Source organism: Salvelinus sp. IW2-2015, linkage group LG18, assembly GCF_002910315.2.
Source record: "Salvelinus sp. IW2-2015 linkage group LG18, ASM291031v2, whole genome shotgun sequence".
NCBI lineage: Eukaryota > Metazoa > Chordata > Actinopteri > Salmoniformes > Salmonidae > Salvelinus > Salvelinus sp. IW2-2015.
This window is the reverse complement of record NC_036858.1, coordinates 25,478,695-25,498,183: the sequence shown is the minus strand read 5'-3', so window position 1 is coordinate 25,498,183 and position 19,489 is coordinate 25,478,695. Positions and strand designations below refer to the sequence as shown.

General features: G+C 44.4%; 1 protein-coding gene and 1 long non-coding RNA gene across 2 annotated transcripts in view; one reads left to right on the top strand and one right to left on the bottom strand.

The window, feature by feature from the left end:
• The window catches only part of zdhhc16a (zinc finger DHHC-type palmitoyltransferase 16a), a 31,017-nt gene extending 21,327 nt beyond the window's left edge, over nt 1-9,690 (top strand). The window contains exons 2-11 of the mRNA XM_024007368.3: nt 1,058-1,316; nt 1,872-2,066; nt 2,172-2,260; nt 2,471-2,499; nt 2,757-2,890; nt 3,092-3,175; nt 3,446-3,531; nt 3,989-4,112; nt 4,189-4,259; nt 4,420-9,690. Of these exons, the coding sequence (XP_023863136.1) occupies nt 1,065-1,316; nt 1,872-2,066; nt 2,172-2,260; nt 2,471-2,499; nt 2,757-2,890; nt 3,092-3,175; nt 3,446-3,531; nt 3,989-4,112; nt 4,189-4,259; nt 4,420-4,522 (1,167 nt within the window). The 5' untranslated portion in view covers nt 1,058-1,064 and the 3' untranslated portion in view covers nt 4,523-9,690. The remainder of the gene's footprint in view (nt 1-1,057; nt 1,317-1,871; nt 2,067-2,171; nt 2,261-2,470; nt 2,500-2,756; nt 2,891-3,091; nt 3,176-3,445; nt 3,532-3,988; nt 4,113-4,188; nt 4,260-4,419) is intronic.
• Nucleotides 1-19,489, bottom strand: part of LOC139029143 (uncharacterized) — a 140,050-nt gene that overhangs the window by 54,857 nt on the left and 65,704 nt on the right. The window lies entirely within an intron of this gene.

Genomic DNA, 19,489 nt, shown 5'->3' with positions numbered 1-19,489 from the left:
CAAAGGCACACAACGCAACACGCCTAAAAACTATAAAACTATATTGAAAAAACATACTTTACGATGATATTGTCACATTTATCAAATAAAATCAAAGCCGGAGATATTAGTCGTCTATAACGACAGCTTTACAGAAGGCAATACCAGGTCCCTTCTCGCGCGTTCCAGGAAATGGGTGTCACGTCATGCCAAGAGCTTTTATTCCACCTCAGATCAAGATAAACACTCCATTTCTTCTCTCACTCCCTATTGACATCTAGTGGAAGGTGTATGACGTGCATGTATATTAATATATATCAAGCCCATTTATAGGCAGGCCCTAGAACAGAGCGTCGATTTCAGATTTTCCACTTCCTATCAGGAAGTTTGCTGCAAAATGAGTTCTGTTTTACTCACAGATATAATTCAAACGGTTTTAGAAACTAGAGTGTTTTCTATCCAATAGTAATAATAATATGCATATTGTACGAGCAAGAATTGAGTACAAGGCCGTTTTAAATTGGGCACGATTTTCCCTCAAAGTGAAAATAGCGCCCTCTGTCCTCAACAGGTTAACCCACTGTTCCTAGGCCGTCATTGTAAATAAGAATTTGTTCTTAACTGACTTAACTGACTTAAATTCATTTGGACTGTTTTAATCCAGATTTCATCATACATTTTTCTGCACGTTGTAGTCAACCCCCATCTGAGAAGGATGTGAAAGTATGAAACAACACTACGGCCACAATTTAATTTTATTTCCAAATGGCTGGAATGTAACTTCCCACCATCCAATGGCAGAGATTAAATGTGATGTCATGGGGGGGGGGGTTGGTTTAATCTAATCCTAAATTGGAATTACGGGTAGGCAGAAGGGCCAGCCAGCAGGTCCAACATATGCCGTTATTCCCACGGAGCCAGGGGAATGTCAGAACATAGATCCCAACGTCATAATTGCTACTTCCGGCAGATGACAAGAGAAGGAGTAGGCCTGAACCCAGAACCAATACCATTCCTTACACCCATGTGGTCTTTGTAGCTGTGTGTGTGTACATTCATCCCTGTGTGTGTGTTTCAGGAGCAGAATGCGGCCGTGCCCCACCTTCCTGCTGGTGCTGCTGCGCTGGGTGCGGTTGCGCATGTGTGCCAGACGGTGGCGCTACAACAATGGCAACAACAGTAGACTACCGCTGTGTGTGAGACAGAGATGGGCCTACCTCAAACTGATGGTTAACTCCCTCTATTACAACTCCCTCACCAACTCTGATGTCGTCATGGACTCACTGATGGAACCCATCTTCTGGATGGTGGACCTACTCACCCGCTGGTTCGGGGCGGTAAGTATGTGTGATGGATAGTTGCACAGATGTTCTTGCTCATGAAACAATTTCTCCATCTCTTAAATTGATTCTCTGGTACCTTTTTTGTATACTTTTTAGCCAGTAGTTCTGAAAGTAGCGCTCGAGACAAGTGGTTCCTGACAATTACGTACTATATCACATTATGTGCAGATATGTGCACCACGTCATTGTTCTCTTGCTCTGCGGTGGGTGCATGATATACCTCTTGCTAGCTGTCACTTATATGGCGATGGGCTGAAGCTCTTCGGTAGAAATCAAATTGCTAGGGGGTGGGCCCATCTGGGGGCAAATGTAATTAAGACTATTTCTGCTCATAGATTATGCATGTATGAACTACACATTGACACATCCAGCCCAAAGCGGGAGGTTTAAAAAAAATACTAAGTAGTCGCCAAAGTTCCGTATCATGTCTTTAATTACTCTCTCTCTCTCTCTCTGTCTCTCTCTGTCTCTCTCTGTCTGTCTCTCTCTGTCTCTCTCTGTCTCTCTCTGTCTCTCTCTGTCTCTCTCTGTCTCTCTCTCTCTCTCCAGGTGTTTGTCTGTCTGGTGGTGATACTGACCAGTTCTATCCTGCTGATAGCCTACGTGGGTCTGCTGCCCTTGATTCTCAACACCTACTCTCCACCCTGGATAGTCTGGCACATCGGTTATGGACACTGGAACCTCATCATGATTGTCTTCCACTACTATAAAGCCACCAAGACCGCCCCAGGATACCCCCCTACGGTACACACACACACACACACACACACACACACACACACACACACACACACACACACACACACACACACATAGGGGTGTAATAGATATCTGTTGTGTTTATTCCAGGTAAAGAATGACATTCCGTTTGTGTCCGTGTGTAAGAAGTGTATCATCCCCAAACCAGCCAGGACTCACCACTGTGGCATCTGCAACACGTAAGACAAACTCAGGTTGCCCCTAACCACAGATCTAAGATCAGATGACCCTATCGCATATCCTAACCATAACCACTAGGGGGATGAAATATCTGACACTGGGCCGGTGGTACGGGAATTACTTCTACCTACTCGATAAACTCATAACCCTGCTACAGTATGGTAGCGTTGTAGATGGCCAATGTTAACATGACATCTTCTACTTCACAGGTGCATTCTGAAAATGGATCATCATTGTCGTATCCTTTAAATGGAGTTGGAGAATGGAGATTATGATTGGTAATGTCAAGTTATCAGGGATGGGTGACATATCAGGGATGGGTGACATTTAGATTGTGTCTCTACCACAGCTACATCTTTTACAAGCAAGTCTGTTAGGCACAAGAATGAAGACAAAATCACAGGATATAAAACATTTAAACACATGACAATTTGTAGTATTTTGAGGATGGGTGTTAGTGTTTTTGGTTTCCTCCTTAACTCCCGTTCCCTCCAGCGTGGCTGAATAACTGTGTTGGCCATTTTAACCAGCGCTACTTCTTCTGCTTCTGTCTCTCCATGACCCTGGGCTGTGTCTACTGCAGCATCAGTGGCCGTAACCTCTTCCTAGATGCTTATAGTGCTATAGAGGTACATACATACACACGCTTGCAAACTCTTTGAGAGAGACCTGGGCCTGCTGGTCTGCTATCTCCTCCATTGTGGGGCTTCTATTGTTGAGAGGGTCATGGTCTACTTTAACAGTCTCTGTGTTCAGTTTTAACTCTTGAAGTGTTTCTGTTTATCTCTAACTCTTGGTTGTCTCGGTGTGTTTTTGCATTGTCCCCATAGCGCTTCAAACACATGGACTTGGATAAATCAGGTGTCCCGGTGACAGGGATGGGGCAACTCATAGGAATCTTACCTCCTGGGCAGGTAGTACGCGTACACACACACACACACACACACACACACTGTCCCTTCCATGTCATTCTGCTTCTCATAGTTACTTTCTTGTTCTTAGTGGTGGTAAGTCAATGGATGACTTAGATTTAAAGGGTGATATTGTTCATATGATCTTTGATCTTATATTATACTTATTATTGCATACTCATAAAACCGGTTACTTAGGCACAACCTCTGGGTCCCGACTAGGATATGTTTTACTGTTTAGGCGTTTGTATGACCTCTGTATGTTGTTGTCAGAGCACCTACCAGACCCCCCCTCCTCCCTACACGTTCAGAGACAAGATGTTCCACAAGAGTATCATCTACATGTGGGTATTAACTAGGTGAGATCTACTTCACAATATTACTATTATTGTGATTATTACTGTAATATGTAACTTTTTGGGTGACCTGACCATGTTCACATAAATGTTAGTTATAGATCTGTCATTGAAAGGAAGTCTAAGAAGCAGTAGAAATGTTCTATGTGAGCTATTTCTGTGCTTCCCATTCTTCCCATTTTGTTTTTGTATCTTTTACTTTCGGTTTTGTACACCAGTTTCAAACAGCTGAAAATACAATATGTTTTGTTATGGAAAGTATATTTCAGTGGTGTAGATGGTACAATGATTCTTTACACAATACCTGCTTGTTTTGTCACATTAACTGAAATTAGGCGAAAATATAATTTTTGCAACCAAGTACATTATTTCCCCGTGATGATGGAACTTCAGCCTCACCGTACCGTGTGTGTTGTCATTGGCTGTTTTCCCCCCAAAAAACTGTGATTGGTCATTTTAGCACGGTGGCTGTAGCTCTGGGGGGGCTGACTATCTGGCACGCAGTGCTGATATCCCGAGGAGAGACCAGCATAGAGAGACACATCAACAACAAGGAGGCCGAACGCATGGCCAAACATGGCAAGGTGAGCACACACACGCCACTTGTCTTAAAGTTGGCGGATACAAGCTATTTAAACTGTATTCTTCTCTTTGTCCCAGGTGTACAAGAACCCCTTTAACTATGGCAGACTAAACAACTGGAAAGTCTTCTTTGGTGTGGAGAAAAGAAGGTTAGTTACATGCTTGTCACCAAGCAGTGTGAAAATCTGTTGCTCTGTGCAGATATTTAACACGCACATTATGTGACTCTTGTGGTCAGAAATAAAACACTATTAATAAATATTATATTGTATTTAGTTGTGGTAACCTCTGCCTCTCTTCTCTCTCCAGTCATTGGCTGACGCGAGTCCTCCTGCCCTCTGGACATGCCCCCTATGGGAACGGCCTGACCTGGGACATCTATCCAATCAGAAAAGACATGATCCCCGTCTGAGCCAAATAGAAAATAACTGACTTGAGACATCTACCCAATGAAGAAATACCCGATGGCTGTCTGACCCCTGACCCCACAGGCTCTGTCTACAGAGAAAACTACATCTCCCTGTGGCCCCTGCTCCCTACAGGTGCTAAAGACCGATGACCAGGTTCTATAGACGAGAAGTGGAGTTCTGAGCTGGAGAGTGAATACTCAGAGGACTACAGGGATGGCCAGCAGGGAAGAGATGGGGAATGTTTGCAGCGCCCAAGTGAAACAAACCTGGTCATTTCCATGTAAAAGGACCCATGAGCACCAACGTAAAGTTCATAGGAGCATGTCAAATTGGGTATCAAATGAAAGCTAAGAGTCAATATTTTTTAGAAATTAATGCATATATACAGTTGAAGTCGGAAGTTTACATACACTTAGGTTGGAGTCATTAAAACTTGTTTTTCAACCACTCCACACATTTCTTGTTAACAAACTATAGTTTTGGCAAGTCGGTTAGTACATCTACTTTGTGCATGACACAAGTAACAATTGTTTACAGACAGATTATTTCACTTATAATTCACTGTATCACAATTCCAGTGGGTCAGAAGTTTACATACACTAAGTTGACTGTGCCTTTAAACAGCTTGGAAAATTCCAGAAAATGATGTCATGGCTTTAGAAGCTTCTGATAGGCTAATTGACGTCATTTGAGTCATTTGGAGGTGTACCTGTGGATTTATTTCAAGGCCTACCTTCAAACTCAGTGTCTCTTTGTTTGACATCATGGGAAAATCAAAAGCAGTCAGCCAAGACCTCAGAAAAAGATTGTAGACCTCCACAAGTCTGGTTCATCCTTGGGAGCAATTTACAAACGCCTGAAGGTACCACATTCATCTGTACAAACAATAGTACGCAAGTATAAACACTGTTGGACCACGTAGCCGTCATGCCGCTCAGGAAGGAGACACCTTCCGTGTCCTAGAGATTAACGTAATTTTGGTGCGAAATGTGAAAATCAATCCCAGAACAACAGCAATGGACCATGTGAAGATGCTGGAGGAAACGGGTACAAAATTATCTGTATCCACAGTAAAACGAGTCCTATATCGACATAACCTGAAAGGCCGCTCAGCAAGGAAGAAGCCACCGCTCCAAAACCGCCATAAAAAAGACAGACTACGGTTTGCAACTGCACATGGGGACAAAGATTGTACTTTWAAAAAATAATGTCCTCTGGTCTGATGAAACAAAAATAGAACTGTTTGGCCATAATGACCATCGTTATGCTTGGAGGAAAAAGGGGGAGGCTTGCAAGCCGAAGAACACCATCCCAACCGTGAAGCACGGGGGTGGCAGCATCATGTTGTGGGGGTGCTTTGCTGCAGGAGGGACTGGTGCACTTCACAAAATAGATGGCATCATGAGGGAGGAAAAGGATGTGGATATATTGAAGCAACATTTAAAGACATCAGTCAGGAAGTTAAAGCTTGGTCGCAAATGGGTCTTCCAAATGGACGATGACCCCAAGTATACGTCCAAAGTTGTGGAAAAATGGCTTAAGGACAACAAAGTCAAGATATTGGGAGTGGCCATCACAAAGCCCTGACCTCAATCCCATAGAAAATTTGTGGGAAGAACTGAAAAAGCGTGTGCGAGCAAGGAGGCCTACAAACCTGACTCAGTTACACCAGCTCTGTCAGGAGGAATGGGCCAAAATTCACCCAATTTATTGTGGGAAGCTTTTGGAAGGCTACCTGAAACGTTTGACCCAAGTTAAACAATTTAAAGGCAATGCTACCAAATACTAATTGAGTGTATGTAAACTTCTGACCAACTGGAAATGTGATGAAAGAAATAAAAGCTGAAATAAATCATTCTCTCTACTATTATTCTGACATTTCACATTCTTAAAATAAAGTGGTGATCCTAACTGACTTAAGACAGGGACTTTTTACTAGGATTAAATGTCAGGAATTGTGAAAAACGGAGTTTAAATATATTTGGCTAAGGTGTATGTAAACTTCAACTGTAAATGTTTAAATGATTTTACATCCTAAAAATGTGGAATAGGCAAACATTTTGATTTCTTGTCAAACAGATGGAAAAGGAGTCTTAGAAGACATCTACCAGAAAAACTCTTAAAATGAATTAGAAATATATCAAAAGACAATACTATTGAAGAAAAGACCCCTGCCAACTAATGGCAACACATTTTAGCTTAGGATAACTTGTTCTGCCTTCTGTAAGTTTTAAGAAACATTGCCTTTTGCCTTGAAATTCCGTTAGCAAAAACCCACATATCTTTAAGATATTTAAAAATGTTCTCCTTTACTTGTTACTCCTTCCAGAAGTAACAAGTAAAAGAACTATCAATTAGTGATATTGTTTTTACTTTATGAATTAAGGTATTAAAACTTTTAATTCTGTTACCAAATCGGTAACAGAATTTCTGCAATTGAATTGGCTACAATGGGAAATCATAGTATTCACATACCACAGTTGTCACCTGCTACTGTCCTCCCTTCCACTGGCATACTGTTATGTTCAGCTTATAACTGTTTTATTTCGTTCTAGTGGCCAAAGTCACTAGACAGAAATTAATTGTAACCTCTTAACGGCTTTTATTGACACCTACCCATGAGTCCTCTCTTTCCATTTACTGAAACCAGCCTCCTCATCCACTGAGCATCGGACGTCCATGGACGTAAAAAGTAGTTAAAATTTGGTTCAATCTGCCCTGGCCTTGATTTCATTGCCCACAGATGTTTTTTGGTCCGGACCAGCCTTGGTTTCAACATCCACAAACATCTGGACCGGCCTTCATTTGACCCAAACATAGTGTTTCACAAGTTTGAACAGTACACTACAGTAGAGTATTGTTCAGTACATTACAGCACCGTAGGTGGAGTACAGTAAAGTATACAGCACCAGTCAAGTTTGGACACACCTACCCTTTCCAGGGTCTACATTGTAAAATAATAGTGAAGACATCAAAACTTTGAAATAACACATATGGAATCATGTAGTAACCAGGTGTTAAACAAATCAAAATATATTTGAGATTCTTCAAAGTAGCCACCCTTTGCCTTGACAGCTTTGCACACTCTTGGCATTCTCTCAACCAGCTTCATGAGGTAGTCACCTGGAATGCATTTCAATTAAAAGGTGTGCCTTGTTAATTTGTGGAATTTCTTTCCTTAATGCGTTTAAGCCAATTAGTTGTGTTGTGACAAGATAACCCTATTTGGTAAAAGACAAAGTCCATATTAGAAGTGACAGTCCATCATTACTTTACGTCATGAAGTCCAGTCAATCTGGAAAATTTCAAGAATTTGAAAGTTTCTTCAAGTGCAGTTGCAAAAACCATCAAGCGCTATGATGAAACTGGCTGTTATCTCTGTTGCAGAGGWTAAGTTCATTAGAATAACTGCACCTCAGATTGCAGCCCAAATAAATGCTTCACAGAGCTCAAGTAACAGACACGTACGTCTAACATCAACTGTTCAGAGTAGACTGCATGAATCAGACATTCATGGTCGAACCACTACTAAAGGACACTAATGAGAAGAAGAGACTTGCTTGGGCCAAAACACGAGCAATGGACATTAGACCGGTGGATATCTGTCCTTTGGTCTGATGAATCCAAATGTGTGATTTGTTTTTTTCAGTGATATGCCATCCCATCTGGTTTTGACTTTGTGGGACTATCATTTGTTTTTCAACAGGACAATGACCCAAAACACACCTCCAGGCTGTGTAAGGTTTATTTGACCAAGGAGAGTGATGGAGTGCTGCATCAGATGACCTGGCCTCCACAATCACACGACCACAACCCAATTGAGATGGTTTGGGATGAGTTGGACCAGAGTGAAGGAAAAGCAGCCAACAAGTGCTCAGCATCTGTGGGAACTCAAGAAAGGAAAAGCAGAGTGCCAAGAGTGTGCAAAGCTGTCATCAAGGCAAAGAGTTGCTGCTTTGAAGAATCTAAAATATTACATGATTCCATAAGTGTTATTTCATAGTTTTGATGACTTCACTATTATAGTAAAAAATAAAATAAAAACCCTTGAATGAGTAGGTGTGTCCAAATTTTTGACTGGTACTGTAGTTCAGTACAGTGAAGAAAAGTAGAGTTCAGAACAATACACAGTAGAGCACACAAGTTGAGTACACTAATGTACTCTACTGAATTATAATGTACTGAACTACACTACTGTTCAAAGGTTTGGGGTCACTTAGAAATTTCCTTGTTTTTGAAAGAAAAGCAAAACATTTTTGGTCCATTAAAATAACAAATTGATCAGAAATACAGTGTAGACATTGTTAATGTTGTAAATGACTATTGTAGCTGGAAACAGCTGATTTTTAATGGATATCTACATAGGTGTACAGAGGCCCATTATCAGCAACAATCCCTCCTGTGTTTCAATGGCACGTTGTGTTAGCTAATCCAAGTTTATCATTTTAWAAGGCTAATTGATCATTAGAAAACCCTTTTGCAATTATGTTAGCACAGCTGAAAACTGTTGTGCTGATTATAGAAGCAATAAAACTTTGGTCTTGTTTGGTGGCATAGCTCATTAAAATAATAGCTAGTGTGTAGAATAATACCCAAGTATGCAAAGAATGATATTGCATATTTCTACCTTTTGGTCTAACTATTTAGGATACATCACCATGAACAGAATTACATTCATATCCATCATTTTGCATTTCTGTGTAGTACAGATCAGGGACCCATGATAAAATGCTGTTACCAGGTGAAAATCCACTTCACTTATTGTAATTCAAAACTCAAGCTGTTATAGCTGACACCACATTCTTTCTGCAGACATAATTGAATCTTAATTCAGAGCAGATATTTCAACGTTTTTGAAAATGTGGTCATGTTAAAAACTGAGGGAGATTTTAATGAAATTATGTTACSGAAATGTGCACCTGCACAGTTCTTCCAGTAAATGTGTTTTTGTAAAATGTTCAGTGTAAATTGTTGAAAGTTGTCGTTGTGCATAGATGTGTATGGTTTGTTAAACTTTGGACTCAATGGTTTTTGTTTGGCATAGATTTTAAGTGTAAAATCTGACTCAGTTTACCGTGGAATTGCCCCCCTACAAAATGTTTCAAACCTGGTCCTCTTTAAAAAAAATAAAGGATAGCCGCACACTCTAGGAGCTCAGATGCAAAAAATATTTATGTCCAACGTTTCGACAAACAAGCTGTCTTCATTCGGGTATAATGACAAACACTGCGGGATGACTCATTTATATAGTGTCAAAAGACACACGTGTCTGTAATCATGGCTGGGTGTAGCCTGATATCATTGGTTAATTCTCATATATTAAAATGGCATTAAAAAATGGTAGCGTACGATCATAGATACAATTTGGCTACATAAGCCTACAAACATTTACAATAGCAAAATCACAAGAATGGCTTCAGATCAAAGTCTATGTTGAGACCGAAGGCAGCAAGGGTCTTTCAATTAAAGATCAAAGCAGCCTCTCGTTTTAACAATAAATTGACGAGGTTACCCCCTCCTAGGTAGGGTGACTTGTTCGATTCCAATATAACGTATAGACAAAATCGAGTGGTTTTATCCCAAAAAGTGGGCCGCAACCGGGTAAATAGAGTTTTTGCACCTAATGGTGCAACGATGCTCCGAGATACGTACTTTTAATTCGCGCTTTGAATTACCCACATAATTTTCGCCTCAAAGACAAGTTATAAGATAAATAACTGCCTTAGTGGAGCACATGATAACATCTTTGATTGGGCTCTGTTTCCGTTTGGGGGTGTTTGAAGGATCTACATTTATAAGTGCCATTGCATTGAGCACAGCCATTACACGTTATGCAGGGTTTCTTGGGGTGGTAAATTAAAGTTTACCAGTTGATCTCTGAGGTTTCTGCCCCGTGAGAATACGACCAAGGGAAGGTCTGAAAACACATCACCGATACTATCGGATCTTAGAATGTGCCAATGTTTGTGAACGATTCCCTTAATTTGTTCAGAGCGCTTTGAATAGCGGGTAGTTAGAACGCAAGAATGCTAATTTTTACGATTTTTACCTTGAAAAAGGTCATGTCTCGTTTTTGTTTTGAATTTTCCAATGGCAATATTAATCGGACCATTTTTGTACCCCCTCTCCTTGAATTTTCTTTGCGTCTCAGTCATATTTCTGTCTGGTTTTTTTTACAAATTATTTTGATTCGACAGAATTGTAAAGGACACCAGCAGTATGATCTCTATTATTGAATCTCTTGATCCTCTCCCTGAGAATACTTTGTTAGGTACTTTTGATGTTGTGTCGTTATACACAAATATTCCACAAGAGGGCAGTATTGAAGCTATGGAACATTTTCTTCTGTAACGTGACCATAATGAACAACCTTCCAGTGCATGCATTATAAAGTTGGCTGAAATAGTACTCACACACAACTACTTCGTGTTTCTAAATGATTTCTTGATTCAGACGAAGGGTACTGCTATGGGATCCCCCATGGCTCCTAACTATGCTAATTTGTATGTGGGTTACATGGAGAAACAAATGTTTTCTTGCCTAATATCATTCATTATTGTCACGTTCCTGACCTGTTTTCTGTTGTTTTTGTATGTGTTAGTCGGTCAGMGCGTGAGTGTGGGTGGGCATTCTATGTTATGTGTTTCTATGTTGGTTAATGGGTGACCTGATATGGTTCTCAATTAGAGGCAGGTGGTTTTCATCTCCTCTGATTGAGAACCATATTAAGGTAGGTGGTTTTCACATTCTTTGTTGTGGGTGGTTGTCTTCCGTGTCTGTGTCTGTTTGCACCACACGGGACTGTTTCGTTTGTTCGTTCGGTTTTTGTGTAGTCTATTTTCCTGTTTGTGCATTCTTCGTGTTATGTAAGTTTGTTTGTTCAGGTCTGTTGTCTACATCGTTTTATTTGTTTTGTAGTATATTATTCAAGTGTTATTTCGTGTTTCGTCATTTTCATTTGAAAAATATTATGTTCTACCTTCAACGCTGCATTTTGGTCATCTGATCCTTCTCTCCTCTCCTCGTCCGAGGAGGAGGAAGACAACAGCCGTTACAGAACCACCCACCAAATACGGACCAAGCAGCGTGAGTTCGAGCAGTGGCCCACTACACGGGAATTCTGGACATGGAGAGGAAGTAATGGAAGGAAAAGGACACTGGGCTTGGAATATTCGCCGCGCTCGTGAGGAGATGGAGGCAGCGAGAGCCCAAGATGGGAGGTATGAAGGTACGCGGCTAGCACGGAAGCCCGTGAAGAAACCCCAAAAAATTATTGGGGGGGGGCTAAGAGGTAGTGGGCTAAGAGGTAGTGGGCCGAGGGCAGGTAGGAGACCTTTGCCCACTTCCCAGGCTAACCGTGGAGAGCGGGAGTACGGGCAGACACCGTGTTACGCAGTAGAGCGCACGGTGTCTCCTGTACGTGTTTCATAGCCCGGTCGGGTTATTCCACCTCCCCGCACTGGTAGGGCTAGATTGGGCATTGAGCCAGGTGCCATGAAGCCGGCTCAACGCGTCTGGTCTCCAGTGCGTCTCCTCGGGCCGGCATACATGGCACCAGCCTTACGCATGGTGTCCCCGTTTCGCCTACATAGCCCGGTGCGGGTTATTCCACCTCCCCGCACTGGGCGGGCGATGGGGAGCATTCAACCAGGTAAGGTTGGGCAGGCTCGGTGCTCAAGGGAGCCAGTACGCCTGCACGGTCCGGTATATCCGGCGCCACCTTCCCGCCCCAGCCCAGTACCACCAGTGCCTACTCCACGCACCAGGCTTCCAGTGCGTTTCCAGAGCCCTGTTCCTCCAGTTCCGGCACCAGGCCTACAGTGCGCCTCATCCGGCCAGAGCTGCCCGTCTGCCAAGCGCCATCTGAGCCACCCGTCTGCCAAGCGCCATCTGAGCCACCGTCTGCCCAGTGCCATCTGAGCCACCCGTCTGCCCAGTGCCATCTTGAGCCACCCCGTCTGCCCCAGTGCCATCTGAGCCACCCGTCTGCCCAGTGCCATCTGAGCCATCCGTCTGCCCAGTGCCATCTGAGCCATCCGTCTGCCCAGCGCCATCTGAGCCATCCGTCTACCCAGCGCCATCTGAGCCATCCGTCTGCCCCGAGCCGTTAGAGCCGCCCGTCTGTCCCGAGCCGTCAGAGCCGTTCGTCAGTCAGGAGCGCTAGAGCCGTTCGTTCATCAGGATCTGCCAGAGCCGCCAACCAGACAGGATCTGCCAGAGCCGCCAACCAGACAGGATCTGCCAGAGCCGCCAACCAGACAGGATCTGCAGAGCCGCCAACCAGACAGGATCTGCCAGAGCCGCCAAACCAGACAGATCGCCAGATCCGCCAACCAGACAGGATCTGCCAGAGCCGCCAACCAGAACAGGATCTGCCAGACCGCCAACCAGACAGGATCTGCCAGAGCCGCCAGCGAGCCATGAGCAGCCAGAGCCGCCAGCGAGCCATGAGCAGCCAGAGCGCCAGCAGCCATGAGCAGCAGAGCCGTCAGCGAGCCATGAGCAGCCAGAGCCGTCAGCGAGCCATGAGCAGTATGAGCGCAGAGAGCCCCTATCCGGTGCTGCCCCTTATCCCGGGCTCCGCTGCCCTTATCCCGGTGCTGGCCATTTATTCTCGGTGTTGCCCCTTAAATTAGGTGGGTGGAATAGGGGTGGTCATTCGGGGGGGATACGTAAGCTGGATTGACTATGGTGGGGTGGGACCTCGCCAGAGCCTGAACCACCACCGTGGTCAGATGCCCACCAGACCTCCCCTAGACTTTTGGTGGTGCGTCGGCGGAGTACGCACCTTGAGGGGGGGTTATGTCACGTTCCTGACCTGTTTCTGTTGTTTTTGTATGTGTTAGTCGCGTCAGGGCGTGAGTGTGGGTGGGCATTCTATGTTATGTGTTTCTATTGTTGGTTAATGGGTGACCTGATATGGTTTCTCAATTAGAGGCAGGTGGTTTTCATCTCCTCTGATTGAGAACCATATTAAGGTAGGTGGTTTTCACATTCTTTGTTGTGGGTGGGTCTTCTGTGTCTGTTTTGCACCACACGGGACTGTTTCGTTTGTTCGTTCGGATTTTGTGTAGTCTATTTTCCTGTTCGTGCGTTCTTCGTGTTATGTAAGTTTGTTTGTTCAGGTCTGTTGTCTACATCGTTTATTTGTTTTGTAGTATATTATTCAAGTGTTATTTCGTGTTTCGTCATTTTCATTTGAATAAATATTATGTCTACCTTCAACGCTGCATTTTGGTCATCTGATCCTTCTCTCCTCTCCTCGTCCGAGGAGGAGGAAGACGACAGCCGTTACAATTATATGGAAACGGTAGATTGATGATATTTTTGTTCTGTGGAGGGGTGATGCAAAACAGCTCCAGGCGTTCCATGCTTTTCTTAACTCTTGTTCTGAGCATCTGAGATGTACTATGCAATCTGATACACCTCAAATCAGTTTTCTTGATCATGTGTGAAGATAATGTTCTATACACTGATCGTAACAGTTTGTTGAGGGCTGATAGTTGTCACCCACTTCCCTTGAAAAACAGTTTGCCTTACAGCCAAAGGAGGGGAGCTGTTCTGCGAGTGGTGTAATAAAAAACTCAACAAAAGTTGATAGAGGGGCCGTTACTGCATCAATGCCCACTACAATAGGGCGCCTTGGAGGTTTTGTAACATTCTTGTGTAATTTCGGCAAAGTATATAAAAAGTGGCAATTTTAGGGTGTTGAATAGCCAAAGAGTCGTGTTCTTTTTTGGTTATCTGACCAGAACTTAAATACCCATCTAGGACAGTAAAGATCGTGTTCTGAAATTGGGCAGTGGGGTCACTTCTGAGTTTCTTGTAAAAGGTGTTGTCAAACAGTTGTCTATGACACTCATTTACATAAACTGGCCTATCCATGAGTACAACTGACCCACCCTCATCAACATGGCGGGTAAGGACTGACGTATCGGATTGTAAATCAAGCAAAGCTTGTTTTTCATCCTTAGGTAAATTATGGAAAGATATGTACTTCTGTTTGTTCTTAAGGAGATGAACAACATCTTTTTGAACAAGTCTGCAATATGTCTCGAGTGATTGCGATTGGCTGGAGGTACAAAATAACTCTTACTTCTAAAAGGAGTCGGAGTATGTGCAGGTGAGCAACCTACATGTTCAATAGAAATATCACGATTAGGGGAGCTAAAGTATTCCCTTAAACGGATGTCTCTAAAAAACTTAAACATGTCTTCCTTAACATCAAAATCGTTACACTGAGTTGTAGGCACAAAAGATAACCCTTTATTAAGCAAGGAGAAAAGGGCAGGACGCAATATCTTGCTTGATAAATTAAAAACACTCAGTCCCGTGGGTTATGGGACTGTGTGAACGGTCCCCTCTGCCTCTGGTAGTCGCTTCTTCTTACCCCATCGGGTGCGGCATCTCGTCGGTCTCTTCAATCGTGTTATCCTTTTTCAACTGGTCAACAATTAATGTAATTAAATCAATAGAGCATTTGTTCAGGATGGCACACCAGCGCTCACATAAATAATCTGTGCGCTGTCCCAATGATGGTTATTTTTACCACCTGAGTCCCCGTGGAATAATGCCTTGACGCACATAATCACTAAAAGTGACTATATGTAGATGCATTCTCATCTGGCGCTTAGATAAATGTAACAGTTCTTTCGAGAGGTCAGAACGCACACCTAACCTAACCTCAAACCTGGTCCTGGCACTTGGTTCTGGGCTTGCGTAATAAAGGCCTACCACACTCCAGTACTTGTTTTTGTAATTTTTTTATGTGGGGAGGGTCAGGTGAGAAGGGGATGCAAGGGGGGGGTGCGGTGAAATTATTTAAGACACTCTTTAAAAAGGTAGGGTTTTACATTTTTTTTTAGATGATGGGTAGGGACTCTGCTGTCTTAGCTTCAGGGGGAAGCTGGTTCCAACATTGGGGTGCCAGAACAGAGAAGTGCTTGGACTGGGCTGAGTGGGAGCTGCCCTCCCGTAGGGGTGTGAGGGCCAAAAGACCAGAGGTGACAGAATGGAGTGCTCTGGTTGGGGTGTAGAGTTTGAGCATAGCCTGAAGGTAGGGAGGGGCAGTTCGTCTTGCTGCTCCGTAGACAAGTACCATGGTCTTGTAGTGGATGCGAGCTTAGACTGGAAACCAGTGGAGTGTGCGGAGGAGCATGGTGACATGGGAGAACTTAGGAAGGTTGAACACCAGGCGACCTTCAGTATTTTGTATAAATTGCAGGGATTTGATGGCACAAGCAGGGAGCCCAGCCAACAGCGAGTTGTAGTAGTCCAAAAGGGAGATGACAAGTGCCTGGATTAGGACCTGCCCTGCTTCCTGTGTGAGGTAGGGTCGTACTCTACAGATGTTGTAGAGCATTAACCTGCAGAAGCGAGTCACTGCTTTGATGTTTGCTGAGAATGACAGGGTGTTGTCCAGGGTCACGCCAAGACGCTCCGTCTTCTTGAGGTTGAGCTTGAGGTGGTGGGCCAAGCTGAGATTTCTGCGAGGCACACWGAGATGCGTGTTGCCACCTGGGTGTCAGAAGGGGGGGAAGGAGAAAAGTAGCTGTGTCATCCGCATAGCAATGATAGGAGAGACCATGTGAGGATATGATGGAGTCGAGTGACTTGGTGTATAGAGAGAAGAGGAGAGGGCCTACAACCAAGCCCTGGGGGACACCTGTTATGCGAGTATGTGGTGCAGACACAGATCCTCTCCACGTCACCTGGTAGGAGCAGCCTGCCAGGTAGAATGCAATCCAAGAGTGCAGAGCCTGACACTCCCAGCCCTTAGAGGGTGGAGGGGAGGATCTGATGGTTCACAGTGTCAAAGGCAGTGGATAGAGATTTTGCTTTGGCAGTGCGGAGAGCTTCTGTGACACAGAGAAGAGCAGTGTCAGTTGAATGACTAGTCTTGAAACCTGACTCATTTCTCTCTCAGAAGATAGTTCTGAGAGACAAAGCGAGAGAGTTGGTCAGAGACAACACGCTCAAGTGTTTTGGAAAGAAAAGAGATTACAAGTCTGTAGCTTTTGAAGTCAGAGCATTCTAGTCTTGGTTTCTTGAGGTGGAGCGACTTGGAACATTTTTAAGTCAGAGGGACCGCAGTCAGTGGTCAGGAATGAGGAAGTTAGGAATGGGAGGTCTCCAGAGATGGTCTGGAGAAGGGAGGAGGGGATGGGGTCGAGTGGGCAGATTGCGGGCGGCCGGGCCTCACTAGTTAGGATTTCATCTGGGGAGAAAGAGGTCAATGCGTAGGGTAGTTCTGTGTGAGTGGAACCAGTAGACTCAATAAGCTGAGTGAATGAGGAGTGGATGTTCTCAACCTTTTTTTCAACGGGGTTGACAAAGTTGTCTGCAGAGAGGGAGGGGCAGGTGGTTTCCTTGGGTTAGAGGCAATAGCTTGAAATTTAGTGATAGAAAGTGGCTTTAGCAGCGGATACAGAGGGAGTGGAAGGATGGTAGGTCCTCCGGAAGTGTAGGTTTCCTCCATTTTCACTCAAGCTTCCTGCAGACCTGTTCTGTAACCTCGCAAAGAGTCACTCAGCCACAGAGCAGGAGGGGAAGGCCAAGCCGGCCGGGAGGAAAGGGGACAGTGCYAGTCATAGGATGAGGAAAGGGAGAAGAGAGGGTTGAGAAGGCAGAATCAGGAGGGAGAAGGATTTAGCAAAAGGGAAAGATTAATGGGAAGAGCGAAGATTGCGACAGCTCATGGCCATCTGGGTAGGGACTGAGTGGCTAGGGTTGGAGGAAAGGGAGACAGAAAAGGAAACAAAGTAGTGATCAGAGACCTGGAGGGGGGTTGCAGTGAGATTAGTAGGCGAACAGCCTCTGGTAAAGAAGAGGTGAAGCGTATTGCCTGCCTTGTGAGTGGGATGGGACTGGGAAAGGGTGAGGTCAAAAGAGGCAAGGAGGGGAAAGAGAGTTGGAAAGAAACAAATCGAAGGCAGACGTTGGGAGGTTGAAGTTGCCATGTACGAAAAGAAGTGAGCCATCGTCAGGAAATGAACTTATCAAAGTGTCAAGCTCATTGATGAACTCTCCAAGGGCCCCTGATTTTTATTTWTTTTWATTTTTATTTCACCTTTATTTAACCAGGTAGGCTAGTTGAGAACAAGTTCTCATTTGCAACTGCGACCTGGCCAAGATAAAGCATAGCAGTGTGAACAGACAACACAGAGTTACACATGGAGTAAACAATAAACAAGTCAATAACATGGTAGAAAAAAAAGAGAATCTATATACAATGTGTGCAAAAGGCATGAGGTAGGCAATAAATCGAATAATTACAATTTAGCAGATTAACACTGGGAGTGATTAATCATCGAGATGAATGATGTGCAAGAACGTAGATCTGGTGTGGCAAAAGAGCAGAAAAGTAAATAAATAAAGCAGTATGGGGGTGAGGTAGGTAAATTGGGTGGGTAGTTTACGATGTGCTATTGTACAGCTGCAGCGAATCGGTTAGCTGCGTCGATAGCAGATTTTTTAAAGTTGTTGGGGAGATAAAAAGTCTCCAACATTCGAGAGATTTTTGCAATTCGTTTCAGTCGGCAGCGCAGCAGAGGAATGGAAGGAAAGGCGTCGCTAAATGGAGGTTTTGGCTTTAGGTGATATGATCAAGCTGGGTACACCTTGCTGGAGCGCGTGTTGCGGGTGGGTGTTAGCCATCGTGACCAGTGGAACTGATGATAAAGGCGGTCACTTTACCTAGCCTAGCTCTTGTCAGATTGAACCTGGAGCAGTGGGTCTGAACGAGAACCGATGCGAGGGCCAGCCGACTAGGGCCATACGAGTCGAGTGGTGGGTCGTAATAAGGTGCTTTAGTAACCAAAACGAATGGCACTGTGATAAACTGGCATCCAGTTTGCTTGAGTAAGAGTATTGGAAGCTATTTGTGATGACATCGCTCTGAAGTCGAGGATCGGTAGGATCGTCAGTTTTTACTAGGGTAGTTTGGCGGCGTGAGTGGGAAGGAGCTTTGTTGCGGAATAGAAGCCGAATTCTTGCTTTTGATTTTGGATTGGAGATGTTTGATTATGAGTGCTGGAAAGGAGAGTTTGCAGTCTAGCGCAGACACCTAGTACTTATAGATGTTCCACATATTCTAGGTCGGAACCGTCCAGGGTGGTGATGCTAGTCGGGCGTGCGGGTGCAGGCAGCGAACGGTTGAAAGCATGCATTTGGTTTTACTAGCGTTTAAGAGCAGTTGAGGGCCACGGAAGGAGTGTTTGTATGGCATTGAAGCTCGTTTTGAGGTTAGATAGTACAGTTCAAGAAGGGCCGGAAGTATATAGAATGGTGTCGTCTGCGTAGAGGTGATCAGGGAATCGCCCGCAGCAAGAGCAACATCATTGATGTATACAGAGAAAGAGTCGGCCCGAGAATTGAACCTGTGGTACCCCCATAGAGACTGCCAGAGGACCGGACAACATGCCCTCAGATTTTGACACACTGACTCTGTCTGCAAAGTAGTTGGTGAACCAGGCAAGGCAGTCATTAGAAAAACCGAGGCTACTGAGTCTGCCGATAAGAATATGGTGATTGACAGAGTCGAAAGCCTTGGCCAGGTCGATGAAGACGGCTGCACAGTAATGTTTTTATCGATGGCGGTTATGATATCGTTTAGTACCTGAGAGCTGGGCTGAGGTGCACCATGACCGGCTCGGACCCGGATTGCACAGCGGAGAAGGTACGGTGGATTCGAGAATGGTCAGTGATCTGTTTTGTTGACTTGGCTTTCGAAGACCTTTAGTAGGCAGGGCAGGATGGATATAGGTCTTAACAGTTTGGGTCAGGGTCCCCCTTTGAAGAGGGGGATGACCGCGGCAGTCTTTCCATCCTTGGGGATCTCAGATGATACGAAGGAGAGGTTGAACAGGTGGTGATAGGGGGTGCGACAATGGCGGCGGACAGTTTCAGAAATAGGGGGTCCAGATTGTCAAGCCAGCTGATTTGTATGGGTCCAGGTTTTCAGCTCTTTC